Here is a 12869-nt window from a genome sequence, read left to right as displayed (position 1 = left end):
TCGTCCGAACTGATGCGCACGCTACCTCTCTATCAACGGTACGATGACACGAGCGACGGGTCGACAATTGGGTCGAGCCGATCGAAGGATTAGCGGCAGTTCGGACATGGAGTCGGACTGATCGCAGGACGATCGACGGTTCGATCATAGTGTCGGACCGATCGAATGGTCATTGACGATCTGCGTCCATGGACGGAGCGATCAAGGGTCGACCGGTGATTCGATCGCTAGTCGGATCGGGCGATCTAAGGATCGACGATACGAGCCGTAGGTCGGATGGATCGGTCGGGTGGTCGAGGAGTCAGTCAAAAGTATCGGCTCGGTCCGTGGATCGGCGATTCAATTATGGGGTCGGATCGTTTGATCGGACCTGGCTCTGACACCAAGACCGACGAGTCGACCGGGGTACCAAGATATGCCCGATAGATCAACGGACGGTATGTCCGGTAAGCTTCGGACACGAGTGGCACGGGAAGCCGATAGAGCAACCGTTCACCGTGAACCGAAGGGACTATAAGTCCCCATCCCTAATATGTGCAAAGCCAGTGGGCTTGGTTGGTTGTATGGCTAAGCACAAGGGATGGTCAGGGTAAATTTATATTCCGCTGCATATAAAGGTCCACAGAGCAAGGCCGTGAGCCAAAGCTAAGTGGACGGGTTAAAGGATATTCGGCCGGGAATAGGGCCGAGGGGAAGCCGTGACTGCGGACGCTGGGACATCCAGGTTGGGGTCTTTCAGCCTCCACCAAGAAGCCATCCTTTCACCATAAATCTTAAGCCTAGAGCTACCCCGATTGCTAAGGCACCGTATCGCATGGCACCAGCCGAGTTGGCTGAACTCAAGACTCAGTTAGAGGACTTGTTGGAAAAGGGTTTTATACGACCCAGTTCGTCGCCATGGGGAGCCCCAGTGTTATTCGTCAAGAAGAAGGACAAAAGCATGCATTTATGTATTGATTATCGAGGAATCAATAACATAACTATTAAGGATAAGTATCCGTTGCTGCGGATTGATGAGTTGTTAGATCAACTCCGAGGGGAAACTTGGTTTTCGAAGATTGATTTAGCCTCCGACTATCATCAAATCTCTATTGCCGAACAAGATGTGATGAAGACGGCGTTTCAAACAAGATATGGTCAGTATGAGTTCGTGGTGATGCCGTTTGAACATACCAATGCACCGGCGGCATTCATGCAATTAATGAATGAGTTTTTTCATGATTATCTGGATCGATTCGTGATAATATTCATAGATGACATCCTTATATACTCACGGAGTTTGGAGGAGCACGCAGAACATTTGAAAAAGGTATTGGAGAGATTGAGGGAAATGAAGCTGTTCGCTAAGTTCAGCAAGTGTAAGTTCTGGCAAAGGGAGATTGGATTCTTAGGACATCGAGTTTCGGAACAAGGCGTATCCGCCGATCCAGAGAAAATTGCCGCGATACAGGATTGGCTGAAGCCAACCTCAGTATCCGAGGTCAGAAGTTTCTTAGGCCTTGCGGGTTATTACAGAAAGTTCGTGAAAGGGTTTTCATCCATTGCAAAACCTTTGACACGACTCACCGGTAAAGGAGTACCGTTTATATGGAGTGAGGATGTGGAAGAAGGTTTTAGGAAGCTGAAGGGAGCACTGACATCAGCACCAGTGTTAGCCCTACCTGAGCCAAATCAACCCTATTATGTGTTTATAGATGCGTCAAGAGTTGGTGTTGGATGTGTTCTGATGCAAGGAGACAGAGTAATCGCCTATGCATCAAGACAGTTAAGGAATCATGAAGAGAACTATACCACACATGACCTGGAAATGGCAGCTGTGGTGTTTGCGTTAAGGATATGGAGATCGTATTTGTATAGGGAAGCTGTCCAAGTATTTACGGATCATCAAAGTCTTAAATACTTGTTCACGCAACTTGATCTTAATTTGCGACAGAGAAGATGGATGGAGTTCATTGCCGATTACGACCTAAAGATTCAGTATCACCCAGGCAAAGCTAATGTAGTAGCAGATGCTCTAAGCCGAAGGAAAGCACAAGTTGATGCCGAGAGAGACGTGGAGTTTCTAGCTGATGAGTTAAAGAAGGTAAGGCTTCTAGCCTTAGAAGGAGAATCTAGTGAGCCGTTGGGTTTACAAGCTGTAACTCAAGCGAGCCTACTACACCGAATTCGTGAAGAACAACATCAGGATGAGAACCTGAAAAAGATTATTGAGGAGTTAAAAGGTTCGGAAGGACCGAATGCAAGCGGTTATCATTTAGCTGATGACGACACCTTGCTACTCAATGGGNTGGTTTTCGAAGATTGATTTAGCCTCCGACTATCATCAAATCTCTATTGCCGAACAAGATGTGATGAAGACGGCGTTTCAAACAAGATATGGTCAGTATGAGTTCGTGGTGATGCCGTTTGAACATACCAATGCACCGGCGGCATTCATGCAATTAATGAATGAGTTTTTTCATGATTATCTGGATCGATTCGTGATAATATTCATAGATGACATCCTTATATACTCACGGAGTTTGGAGGAGCACGCAGAACATTTGAAAAAGGTATTGGAGAGATTGAGGGAAATGAAGCTGTTCGCTAAGTTCAGCAAGTGTAAGTTCTGGCAAAGGGAGATTGGATTCTTAGGACATCGAGTTTCGGAACAAGGCGTATCCGCCGATCCAGAGAAAATTGCCGCGATACAGGATTGGCTGAAGCCAACCTCAGTATCCGAGGTCAGAAGTTTCTTAGGCCTTGCGGGTTATTACAGAAAGTTCGTGAAAGGGTTTTCATCCATTGCAAAACCTTTGACACGACTCACCGGTAAAGGAGTACCGTTTATATGGAGTGAGGATGTGGAAGAAGGTTTTAGGAAGCTGAAGGGAGCACTGACATCAGCACCAGTGTTAGCCCTACCTGAGCCAAATCAACCCTATTATGTGTTTATAGATGCGTCAAGAGTTGGTGTTGGATGTGTTCTGATGCAAGGAGACAGAGTAATCGCCTATGCATCAAGACAGTTAAGGAATCATGAAGAGAACTATACCACACATGACCTGGAAATGGCAGCTGTGGTGTTTGCGTTAAGGATATGGAGATCGTATTTGTATAGGGAAGCTGTCCAAGTATTTACGGATCATCAAAGTCTTAAATACTTGTTCACGCAACTTGATCTTAATTTGCGACAGAGAAGATGGATGGAGTTCATTGCCGATTACGACCTAAAGATTCAGTATCACCCAGGCAAAGCTAATGTAGTAGCAGATGCTCTAAGCCGAAGGAAAGCACAAGTTGATGCCGAGAGAGACGTGGAGTTTCTAGCTGATGAGTTAAAGAAGGTAAGGCTTCTAGCCTTAGAAGGAGAATCTAGTGAGCCGTTGGGTTTACAAGCTGTAACTCAAGCGAGCCTACTACACCGAATTCGTGAAGAACAACATCAGGATGAGAACCTGAAAAAGATTATTGAGGAGTTAAAAGGTTCGGAAGGACCGAATGCAAGCGGTTATCATTTAGCTGATGACGACACCTTGCTACTCAATGGGAGAGTAACTGTGCCTGACCAGAACGGATTACGAGAAGAAATATTAGGAGCAGCTCATAGCTCAGCATTGAGTATACACCCGGGAAGCACGAAGATGTACAAAGACGTGCAAAGATATTACCATTGGCCTGGACTGAAGAGATCAGTAGCAAAATGGGTAAGCCAATGTGACTCTTGTCAGAGAATCAAGGTAGAGCATCAAGTGCCAGCAGGTTTGCTTCGCAACTTGCCCATACCAACGTGGAAGTGGGACTCTAACTCGATGGATTTTATTACCGGTCTACCGATAAGAAAGGGACAAATTAATGATGCAGTATGGGTAGTGGTTGATCGCTTAACCAAAGTAGCCCATTTAGTTCCAGTGAGAAGCACAGATCAAGCACCAGTTCTGGCAGAGAAGTATATTGATGAGATTTTAAAGTTGCATGGTGTGCCAGCCAACATTGTCTCTGATCGCGATCCAAAATTTGCATCGTTATTTTGGCAGGATTTGCATCGAGCGTTGGGAACGGATGTTCATATGAGCACCTCATTTCACCCAGAGATTGATGGGCAGACGGAAAGAACTATCCGAACCATAGAGGACATGATCCGACTGTGTGCTTTGGAATGGTCATCGGATTGGGAGAAGAATTTGCTGTTAGTTGAATTCGTGTATAACAACAGTTATCACTCGAGTACCGGCATGTCCCCATTTGAAGCAATGTATGGAAGGCCGTGTCGAACGCCTTTGTGTTGGACGGAAGTTGGAGAGAGGACGAGTTTCAATCACAAGTTGATAGATGAGACTACAGAAAAGATTAAGTTCATATAGGAGAGTATGAAGAAGGCACAAGACCGCCAGAAGAAGTACACAGACCGTAAAAGGCGAGAGAAGTGGAGTTTGAAGTCGGGGATATGGTGTATTTGAAAGTGGCACCACAAAAAGGAAAGGATCACTTTGGTAAAGTGGGAAAGCTTGCGGTAAGGTTTATCGGACCATACCGGATCGAGAAGAGAGTTGGAGAAGTGGCTTATCGGCTAGCTATGCCTGAAGTTATGCGATTGCATAAAGTCTTCCATGTTTCCCAACTACGGAAACATGTACCAGATCCTAACATGATAGTGCCCAAACCTGTCGAGGAGTTGGAGCCAAACCTTACTTACCCCGAGGGACCGTTTGGAATAGGACAAAGGAGGACTCGGAAGTTGAAAAACAGGAGAATTCCTCAAATCCAAATATTTTGGGGAAAGCAGAACCGTAAGGTTACTACTTGGGAAGATGAGGATAGGATTCGAGCCAAATATCCTCAATTGTTTGTTGAAGAAGATTAGGCAGGTCCGTCGGAACCTTATGGAATTCGGGACGAATTCTATTAAGGGGGGAAGAATGTAATGACCCTCGCCCAGAGGTAAATTACAAAATGAAAACTCAAGATCAAAAGACCCAGAAAGGGAGCCAATAACGAAAACAAAAAGATCAGTGGAGAAAGATCCGAGAAATTTTTGGACGGATCAAAAATTGGCCGAGTTGGCCGGGACGTGTCACCCGTAACGTCCGGGACGTACCGAAGCGTATCGTCCGAGGCGTATTGTCCGAGAGCTGCCGAGACGAATCAATAGTCATCGCGAGCTGATCGACGGTCGACCGAGAGCATTAACCGATTCCACCAAAAATCTTCTAAGTCAACAAGAATTTAAGGGATGATTATTTTAATCATGAAAAAGTTAGTGGAGGAATTATTTAATCCAAGTGGGATTAGTGGAGCTTAGTGGAGGAATTATTTAATCTAAGTGGGATTAGTGGAGCTTAGTGGAGGAATTATTTAATTCAAGTGGCATTGGTGGAGATTAGTGGGAATTAAAGAAATCAAGAGAGTTTAGTGGAATCAAGGTGGCAAGCTCAAATTCCCTCCAAGTGTTTAAGCATGCTCTAATAGCCACTAATGAAGAGTGAGCTCTCCACATGCATTGGCTGCCTCCACCGCCCAACCACTCTATAAATAAGCTCTCATCTCTCTCATTTTCGCACAAGTGAAGAAGGGGTAAGGAGAAGAAAATTGAGAGAGAAAGTGAGCAAGAGAGAAAGAAGAAAAAGAGTGAGCGGGTTTGAGGAAGAAGAAGAGAAAAGAAGAAGGAGAGAAGATCAAGACAAGACTATCGACCACAAGGTTAAATCGATAAGGAAATCAATTCTAACCAAAGAGAAGATCCGAGTGTGCCGCAAGAAGGGATTCACCATGTGAGACCGATCATCGACGGTTTACAGTGAGTTCAGGCATATACTTGGCCGGATTAGATGGAGAGTTAAAGACATCCATCTAGAGCGCGGTTTTCATGAGGCATTTAGTTGCATTTACTTGAATTTCTTTCGTGATTTTCTTGTTTAAATGCATGTGTGGTGAGGTTACACCGGTTGCTAGATCGAAATGTTCTAGTGACAAGGGTGGTAACGAGATGAGATACTTGTGAGTTTATGAGCTTGAGAGCCATATGAACTCAAGTATGAGTTTTTGGAGAGGTTATAATACGTCTTTAGACCGTGAGGGATTCCGGCTAAGCGTATGGGAACTTGGTATTGACATCCTTCCAATCCGTACCACATGCAACCGTGACATGCAACCCATGTTCGTGTGTTGTAGGGTTGGCTACGAAGAGCTCGGAGGTTATTGGGTGCGCTACCCTGGCCGAGGCTGTCGACACGACGGTGTGACATTGGGGTGAAGTCCGATTGTATGCCTATGTGGCTGCAAAGCGGATGTTCGTGAGAGGTTGAGGAAGGGATGCTTGCCGGATACTTAAAATAAAACTTGTTAAATCTCTTGTTTTATTTCAAGTTGCATGTTGTTGTTTAAGCTTCCGCATGTGAACTCTGAATGTTGTGTTATTGTTAGCACGCTTGGATGTTGATTGCTACGCTTGTTTAATGTTGGGTTATGCTTGCATGTTGAGATTTATGCTTGCATGTTGTTTGTTGATGGGGTTGGGAGCGGGGTTTATTTCTTGCAGGAACCCTGAGCTCACTAAGTAATCTTAGATTACTTATGATAAATTTTTGGTGCTGCAGGTAACCTTAGAGGGAACTAGCGGGCGTGGTGAATGATAGGACCCGGAGTAGATTTGTTTTGTGTCTATTGTAAAATTACATATATGTTTTATTTCGGATCAAACCTCGGCTTAGGCCTTGTCCAAGAACTCTTCAACCTTTTGTTAAAACGTTTGTATTAAACTCTTTTATTTAGTAATGTAATCGGATTTCTTTCCATTCGGACGAGTGGTACTGATATAGACTTTGTCCGAGTCGGCTCAACGCATGACGCGCCTGTAGGGTTACAAAGCCGTAAGGATATGTCATGTGGTCGGGAATCTCACCGATGGACTGGCCAAGGGGCTTGATTCGTTCTTGCACCCGGCCGGATCGTTGGTGAATGTTTCCCTAGTGGCGTTCCGGGACTGTCCGATGGCCTTGGTGGTCATAGTACGGTTCGGGGGTGTTACAACGTTCCCCTCTCTCTTTCCTTTGAAACTCTAAAAAGGAAAAGAAGAAAAGAAAAGCAAAAAAAGAAAAAAAAGAGAGAATAAGGATATAGGTAGCAAATAAGTGAGCCGAGAGATATCATGGTTCTTATGTTAAAATGAGATGAAAAATAAATAAAAAATGGTTAAATAAAGAAAAACCAACTCTTATTTCAGATGTTTAATAAACACCTTTTATTCATGACATGCGGTTGAGTGAAGTTTTAATATATTAAAAAAAATTGGCTTCTTTTTTCTTCTCCTTTTCTCTCTTTCGTGACTATCTCTGATTTTCAAAAACGGAGAATGAATCGGAAAGCCAATCAGACGAGAATGAATTGTTATATGAGGTTATCAGACTTTTTAATCATCATCTCCACCGTCGCTGAGTCTCAATGTCGACTGTGGTTCAGCTAATCGGCGAGTTGGTTCATTGAAAGCTTTGAGTCTCTTTCACCAAATTGATGCATTTCTTTCACCAAAATTGGAGATTTTGGTTTACCAATTTTTTCTTCATTATGACTTCAATGAGATATCCACAAACATCTCATCACCATCCATCACCATTCTATCACATGTATGTTTTTCATATTTTTTATTTATGATTATTATTTATGGTTTTAGGTTTTTGTTTCAAGGAGAATGCATTTAGAGATATATCAAACACAGTTCGAATGAACTTTGCCTAGTTCAACTTCGATGTCAAGCAACCAAAGGAAGTTACAAACGGTTAGTCACAACATCTTCATTCCACAGCCGACCTCTAGAATATTTTTGGGCAACCATTAAAACGTCTTAGAGTTGACAAGCATCATTCCATCAAGATGACATTGTTCTTAAACTCAAACTTTTCTTTATGATTTCCATCCTCAGCTCTTTCTTTTTTTCCCACCGAGGACGGTGTGATTTAAGTCTGGGGGGAAGGATGTTCCATCCTATACTAATGCTACTTTCTATTTTGTTGACTTGAAACCTTATTACACTTTTTACATCAATGATTTGACGCTTTTTCTTGATTCTAACTTTTTTATTGAGTCATTACTAGTAGGGATTATGATCTTATTCTAACGGTTTATTTGATTTGGAGTAACACTCATATGACTCTTGATTATGCTTAACAACAGAAACAAAGTTTGGAAAGACAATGAGCGGACTCAACAATCCCCAAAGTCTCTATTCGATGGATATTAGGATGATCTAATATTGTTTGTACGTTTTATAATACCTAAACCAGACTTAATTATCGAGCCATGGGATTTCGTATACATTGGACTAGATCTCTACATTCAAGCCGCACAAGACATTGCACTTCTTTAAAAGTATGTTTCCCTCTCTCTTTCCTTTGAAACTCTAAAAAGGAAAAGAAGAAAAGAAAAGAAAAAAAAAAGAAAAAAAAAGAGAATAAGGATATAGGTAGCAAATAAGTGGGGAAAAGGGCCATTTCCAATCTGTACAATGTCAAAAGTGCCAATTTATACCTATACAAACGATCGGTGTCAATTTCTACCTATACTCTATAAAATTCAAATTTCATACCCAATTTTATAAAATAGTGCCAATTTCAAAGTCAACATCAACAATTATTAGTCAAGAGCTGACTCAGATGACACGTGTTTGAGGAGGTGGCATCGAGCATCAAAAACAACGTCATTTTGATGCTTTAGTTTTGTTTAAAAGAAAAATGTAACAACGTAGAATCGAACCCTGGCCTATCAGAGTTTTAAACAAAGCTTTAACCAATTGATCCCACAAACTTATTCAAAATAATATGGAAAGATTATGTTTATAACTATATTGACCGATCTCCCTCCTTCCTCCACTTCCTTTCTTTGTTGGCATTGTTGATGGCTGCTCCGCCATGGTTCTTTGATTTCCTTCTCCATAGTATTTGAACCGATCTCTGCTTGCTAAGAGAGACGAACATATCAAATTTTTCTAACTTCTCTAGTTTTGATAATTTTGGCATCCTCATTCAAAATTGACTGGAAAACAGAAACCCTATTTATGATGATGATGATGATCAGAGAGGAACAGAGAATCTCCAAAGTTTAAAAGAATCAAAAAGTAAAAATCAAATCTTGGAAAACCACAATAAACGGAAACACTCAGCGACTGGGCCAACGGAGGCGGATTTAGATGGAGAACACAGCAGCCATTGAAGATGCGAAGAAAAAAAAGGAAGATGAAGTAGAGATTATCGCACAAATATATAGCTATAAACATAAAAGTTCCTTAATGTTTCGAATAACTTTGTGGGATCAGTTGGTTAAAGCATTGATAGAAGGATTAATTGACCAGGGTTCGATTCTAGGTAGTTACATTTTTTTTTAAAACGAAACTAAAGCATCAAAACGATGTCGTTTTCAATGCTCGATGCCACCTCCTCAAACACGTGTCATCTGAGTCAGCTGTTGAGTAATATTTGTTTATATTGACTTTGAAATTGGCACTATTTTATAAAATTGGGTATGAAATTTGAATTTTATAGAGTATAAATAGAAATTGACACCGATCGTTTGTATAGGTATAAATTGGCACTTTTGATATTGTACAGGTCGGAAATGGCCCTTTTCCCCAAATAAGTGAGCCGAGGGATGTCGCGTAAACCTGTGCATACTTCGGATTTCATAGAAACCTGTCCATAGAAAAAGAGGAAGGGATCGGAAAAAAATAAAATGATACCCTAGAAAATTAAGGAGAAATCAATTTTTTTGGAAGTGAGAAAAAGGAGAGGAAAGGAATCATACGTAGAACATCTTGGCTTGAAGAGAGTCGACAAGCCTTTGATCGATCTTCCCTTGGTAAGAATTCAGTTTTTATTATTGCTTTAATTTATGTAAAGAGATGACAATGGAGATTCCGTAAACTCCAAAGAATTGTGGAATTAAGTAAGGAGCGTTGATATTTCTCATGGGAAAGTACAAGCATAAGTTCTTGACGTCAAGGCGAGGAAGAGTGCAAAGAAGATATCCCCAAAGATAATTGAATTCATGTGTTTTTAAAACCTCTTTTCCATGACTTTATTTTGATTGTTTGCTTGACGACAAGCAAAGTCTAAGTCTCGGAAAGTTGATAACATCATTACTTTACCCATTTTAGCTATAGTTTTAGTATGCATTTAGGAAGAGTTTGATATGATTTAAGGTAGAAAAGGTCTATTATCAAGTATTTCAGGTTTCAAAAAGGTTTTACAGGTTTTATAGCAACTTGGACCATAAGACAAGGAAAACATGTTTGAGGACAGATTAAGAACTTTCCAGTACGGGCCACTTTTGTAGAACTTCAGAAACTCATATTTTGACGTGATTGGTGTCTATGGAATGGTGGAAGAGTCATATGTCTCCACGAATTAGAATCAAGTTATTTAGTTTAGCCCTTGAAAGATATGCCCGATTTACCATAACGTGTCATAAACCGGCAAGAAGATAAGTATGTAGCCGATGGGCTTTAGTTGAAGGCCCGACCAGAAACCATCACAGTGGCCCAGTCCAAGACTCCTTCTCCACCCCTTGTCCTGCACTCAAGAAGAAAAGTACAACTCAGCCCTAAAAAACCCTAATCCAAGAAAAAATCCTAAAAAAATATTCTTCAAGACCTAGGGTTTCAAGGTGTGACTTCATTGTGCCTCAATTGTGATTCAACCAGCCTCTTAGTTAGCAGCCCTTGAGACGACCAGAGACTCCTCTTTCAGCTCCCCTTAGAAGCCATCACCGAAGTCACCAATCTCTACTCTTTCTAATCTCTATCATACTTTCATTGTTTTTTGTGAGACGACAAATTACTTTTGTGACAACTAGAGAAGTTTCCTTTGAACCCCTTTTGTTTGTTGATTCGTTTTTTTGATGTTATTCCTTGTAATATCAACGTAGTTTCTTTGCATCATGAGCGAATAGTTTCTTTGTTGGGTTTTATGGGGTGATTCAAGGATAATTCATGGTTCGCTTCAACTAGGTTGTTAAACCTTCATTTTTAGTTCTATATTAGAGTTCTTTTGGGACATCTTTATCTTAATGCATGTGATTAGATTGATCACCAAGTACTGATCTAGAGAACGGCAGTACTAACCGTGTTATCCTACTTCTCTAAACTAGTGTTATACCGAAACCTCGCATCGTAACATGCGTAAGTTGAGTTGCAGAGTTTGGTGAATGTGTCAAACTTGTTTTACTAGCTGGTTGACATGCGTTGTTGCCTGCATAAGTTGAGTAATGGAGTATGAAGACTTTGGACTTCTAATGTATTTATATTTTACATATTTTTAGGCATCATTTTATTCATGTTTTGCATTGTCTAGAGTCTAACGTTAGCATTTTTAGGTTATTAACCGTAGATATTTTCATTTTGGTTGTTTAGGGTGTTGCATTGTTGCATTTTAGATGAAAACAAGTGCTTTGCAGCTTTAAAAGAGCAAGAATGAGGAGTCACCCAAGCATGTGTAACGCCCGCGTCCCACGATCTTAAAGGGGGGCAATTTGTTTTAAGGAAAATGATATCCATATGCGCTTAAGTAGCTAAGCTACTAGCTCAACCAGCTGGAATATGAGCTAAACGAGCTGAACGAGCTCGATGAACAAGTTAGCTAAGCTGCGGACAGCTCTTGGCCAGCTACGGACAGCTCTCGGCCAGCTGCGGACAGCTCTCGGCCAGCTGCAGACAGCTCTCGGCCAGCTGCGGACCGCTCTCGGCCAGCTGCGGACAGCTCTCGGCCAGCTGCGGACAGCTCGACCAGCTGGTTTCAGCTCGGTCAGCTGCCAGGCAGATACCACTAGCTCGACCAAGCTCGGCCAGCTGTTAGGAGGTGGGCAATGTGCGGGTCAGCTGGGTAGCTCGTGGGCTGTCATGAGACGCGGTGACCGAACAGGCATGGACGAACGAGGATTGTCAAACAGGCACGGCCGGACAGGCACGTCCGAAAATGCATGATCGAAGGGGAGCGATGAAACGGTCTTGTCGGATATGTGCCTATTGGAATTCACTTAACTGTAGGAATTCACTTTTAGACCATTTAGGGTGTTGCATTTTTGCATTTGCATGTTTTGGATGAAAACAGGTGCTAAAGAGCCTAAAATGGGGAAAAACAAGGACAAACCCGAGCATGTACCCAAAGGAGCCATTGAGCTGGAAGAACAAGTCCAAACCCCAACACGATCGAGGAGGATCCAAGAGCCGGAAGAACAACCCGAAGATCTACCCGAGGAGTATCCCGACTTCACCCTCGTGTACCCCATCGAGTAGACCATCGGGCAGGTCTGGGAAGCTAGGTCAAAGGGGTTTCCATATATAAACTCCTCCTCTCCTTCCTCGCAAACGAGCACACCGCAGACCCTCAAACCAGAGAGCAAGAGCTTCTGTGAGAGAACTGAGCGACTCAAACACTTTGCCCTTTTGTTTTTAGATTTTATTTCATAACTTTTTATCATTTCTTTAGATTTCTAACATGTATTTTTTCTACTCTACTCTACCGTTTATTATAACGCAATTTTCGTTCTTATTTGTTGTTATGTTTCTTGTTATTATGTCCGAGTAGTGTAGTAAAGTTTCTAGGGATGGGATAGATGATTTTGTGTTCTTGATCGGTTAGGATTTCTTAGTTGATTGTATATGTTTAACAGATTTCCTTCTAGATTGGTGTTCTTAATGCTGTCAACAGACCGAGAGGTTGAGATTAGATCTAAGGCGTTTTACCACCGAGAGGTGTAGATGAGATGCTTGAATCAACCAATGCTAGAGGTTTACTCACTTAGCCTAAGAGATTAGATGAGTAAGGGGTTTACTGACAATAATGAATCGGATCTTAATGCCTGCTTGGTCATGTTTCTCCAACAAGAGTTGGGTAGGGGAGTGA

General features: G+C 42.0%; 1 protein-coding gene across 1 annotated transcript; it reads left to right on the top strand.

Annotated features, from left to right (window-relative positions):
- On the top strand, positions 4427–4843 carry LOC109129177. Its single transcript, XM_019236841.1, has one exon. The coding sequence runs from the start codon at positions 4427–4429 to the stop codon at positions 4841–4843; it is 417 nt and encodes a 138-aa protein (XP_019092386.1).

This window comes from Camelina sativa, chromosome 15 (assembly GCF_000633955.1).
Source record: "Camelina sativa cultivar DH55 chromosome 15, Cs, whole genome shotgun sequence".
NCBI lineage: Eukaryota > Viridiplantae > Streptophyta > Magnoliopsida > Brassicales > Brassicaceae > Camelina > Camelina sativa.
This window is presented reverse-complemented; position numbering and strand designations above follow the sequence as displayed.